Source organism: Chiloscyllium plagiosum, unplaced genomic scaffold, assembly GCF_004010195.1.
Source record: "Chiloscyllium plagiosum isolate BGI_BamShark_2017 unplaced genomic scaffold, ASM401019v2 scaf_5241, whole genome shotgun sequence".
Taxonomy (NCBI): domain Eukaryota; kingdom Metazoa; phylum Chordata; class Chondrichthyes; order Orectolobiformes; family Hemiscylliidae; genus Chiloscyllium; species Chiloscyllium plagiosum.
Genome location: NW_025215151.1, coordinates 1 through 2,623, shown reverse-complemented (window position 1 = coordinate 2,623; position 2,623 = coordinate 1). Strand labels below are relative to the sequence as shown.

The 2,623-nt window shown below is 51.3% G+C and overlaps 1 protein-coding gene across 1 annotated transcript in view; it reads right to left on the bottom strand.

The window, feature by feature from the left end:
- Positions 1-1,117, bottom strand: part of sb:cb1058 (uncharacterized protein LOC394209 homolog) — a 7,063-nt gene extending 5,946 nt beyond the window's left edge. Inside the window, exon 1 of the mRNA XM_043686726.1 lies at positions 536-1,117. Coding sequence (XP_043542661.1) covers positions 536-1,015 — 480 coding nt within the window. The 5' untranslated portion in view covers positions 1,016-1,117. The remainder of the gene's footprint in view (positions 1-535) is intronic.
- Positions 1,118-2,623: the final 1,506 nt, after the last annotated feature.

The window sequence follows — 2,623 nt, the reverse complement described above, 5'->3', positions numbered from 1 at the left end:
CAGATATATACTCAAAAGTTATACACCCACCATATATACAATCACCAGATACACACCCACCAGATACACACCCACCACATACACACCCACCAGATACATACCCACCAGATACACAGCCACCTGATATACATCCGCCAGATATACCATGTTTACAACAACCAAGTACACAGCCACCAGTCATGCACATATTAGATATATGTTCTCAGGGTATGGACCCCCAGATTCACACCCACCAGTTGTACACTGACTAGATATACACCTGTCAGGTATACACCCAACAGGGATACACCTTTCAGATATCTGCCAACTAGATTTATACCCACCAGGTATACACACATCAGATACACACCCACCAAATGTCTACCTGTCGCATATACGCCCATCAGAATTAGATTCTCCAGATACACTCTGTCCAGTTTTACACCCACCAGATATACATCTACCAGATATACACCCACCAGGTTTAAACCCATGAATATACATGCTCCACACCTATGCCTGCCAGATACACACTTGTCTGGTTTCAGCCGCATACCTCTCTGTATTTCCTCAGCATCTTGTTCTTCCTCTTGGTGCCAGCGTTGTGTTCCCTCCGTTTGCCGTGACCTTTCAGTAGCAGTTGGTGGTCGTCGCTCAGAACGGCGGTGTGGCTGGTGCTGGCACCATGTTTGCGGCCGGCCCTCTTTGCCCCCTTGTTCCTGTGGGTGGCAGCGGGTGGCACCCCCTCGCCGGGATCGCCCCCGTCTCCGTGCGGCCTGGGACGCCCTTCCCTCTTGCTCCGGCCCCTCGGTTGAGGCCTGGCATCCGCGTGGGGCTCTGGCCAGAGCGGGCTGTCACTTCTCCAGGAACTCAGTCCCTCAGCCCCAACGGCAGGGTCCCCTTCGGCCTCTCTCTCCTCCAGCCTGGTGTAGAAGCTGGAATGTTTATCCAGGAAGCCTGAGCCCTCCGGATGAAATCGGCCTGCCCTTGTCTCTGGGACCCATGCCCGGCAATCCGACTTAATCTCTTCCTTCATGGTCAGGTTTGCAGGGCTGAATTCCTCTCTCGCTAATAGCCTGACTGTTCTTTTGTCCTCCCATGTCGTGCTGGAGCTTTTACAATCGAGGGAGTCCAAAGGTCAGTGATACCAGGACCACGTCAACATTCCTCACGTCAGTATGCAGCACAGGGTCCATTCGGTCCATACACCAATAGTCCACCCATTTTCCTGACTAACAGTCCCATCTCAAACCCTTCCTCCTCCTCACCTCCCCCGAAGTTCTCCTCTGACATAGCTACATTTCGACTGAATAAAATACATTAGAATGGAACCGAATCCCGAAGTATGAAAACAGGCCATTCGGCTGAACAAGTCCAACCCAGCCACTCCAACGAGTAGCCCACCCAGACCCATTCCCCTACCCTATTACTCTACATTTACCCCTGACATCCCTGGGCACTATGGGGCAATTTAGCACGGCCAATCCACCCTAACCTGCACATCCCTGGGCACTATGGGACAATTTAGCACAGCCAATCCACCCTAACCTGCACATCTTTGGATTGTGGGAGGAAACCGGAGCACCTGGAGGAAACCCCACACAGACGGGGAGAACGCGCAAACTCCACACAGACAGTCACCCGAGGCTGGGATCGAACCCAGGTCCCATGAGGCAGCAGTGCTAACCACTGAGCCACCAGTGGCTTGCTCAGGCCGACTCAGAGGACAGCTGAGAGTCAGCCATGTTGCTATGGGCCGAGAACATGAGTAGGCCCAGACTAGATAAGGGTGCCGGTTATCTTTCCCTGCAGGACATGAGGGAATTGGATGGGCTTTTATGACAATCATTGTTGTCAGCATTTCTCACACCAACTTACAGATTTATGAATCGGGTTCCACCAGCCACCACAATGAGATTCAAAACTGTGTCTCCACAGGTGACGAGCCCAGTCACATTCCCGCTAGCAGCCAGAGACGTCAAAGTGGAAGAGGCCAATGGCACACTTACACCATTCAAAGGAATCACAGAATTGTTAAAGTGCAGAGAAAAGGCCATTGGGTCAATGTTGTGTGGATGAAGCATAAAGAAGCATAATAGGCCTTTTGCCTACCTGACCCTCACACCATGTTTTTATTTAAATATCCATCCAATTCCTTTCTTTAATGCTTCTATTGAACCGGCCTCTTCCTCCCATCAACCAACCATGTATTCCCCTCCACCTGTGGTCTCCTATCTCTACCTCATCACCCTGCCTTCCCCCTCCCCCAACACGCTCCTCGCTCTTTATCTGCAGCTCCCCTTACACCCAGCCCCAGTCCTGAAGAAGGTTTACACCCGGAATGTTGACTTCTCCACCTCCTGATGCTGCCTGGCTGGCTGGGTTCGTCCAGCATCCTGCATGTCCACCAAATTTCCAGGCAGGGCATTCCACACTGAGTGAAAATGGTCTCCCTCCCTCCACAATGTCAGTATCTCTCCATCTCTCATCAATAACCTCACTATCTCTCTCCCTCTCATACACAGTTTCACTCTCCCTCTGTCATGCGCAATTTCACTATCTCTCTGTCTCTCTCTCTCTCTCATACACAATCTTACGAGCTCTCTCTCTCGTTCACAATGTCACTATATTGTACACAGTCTCA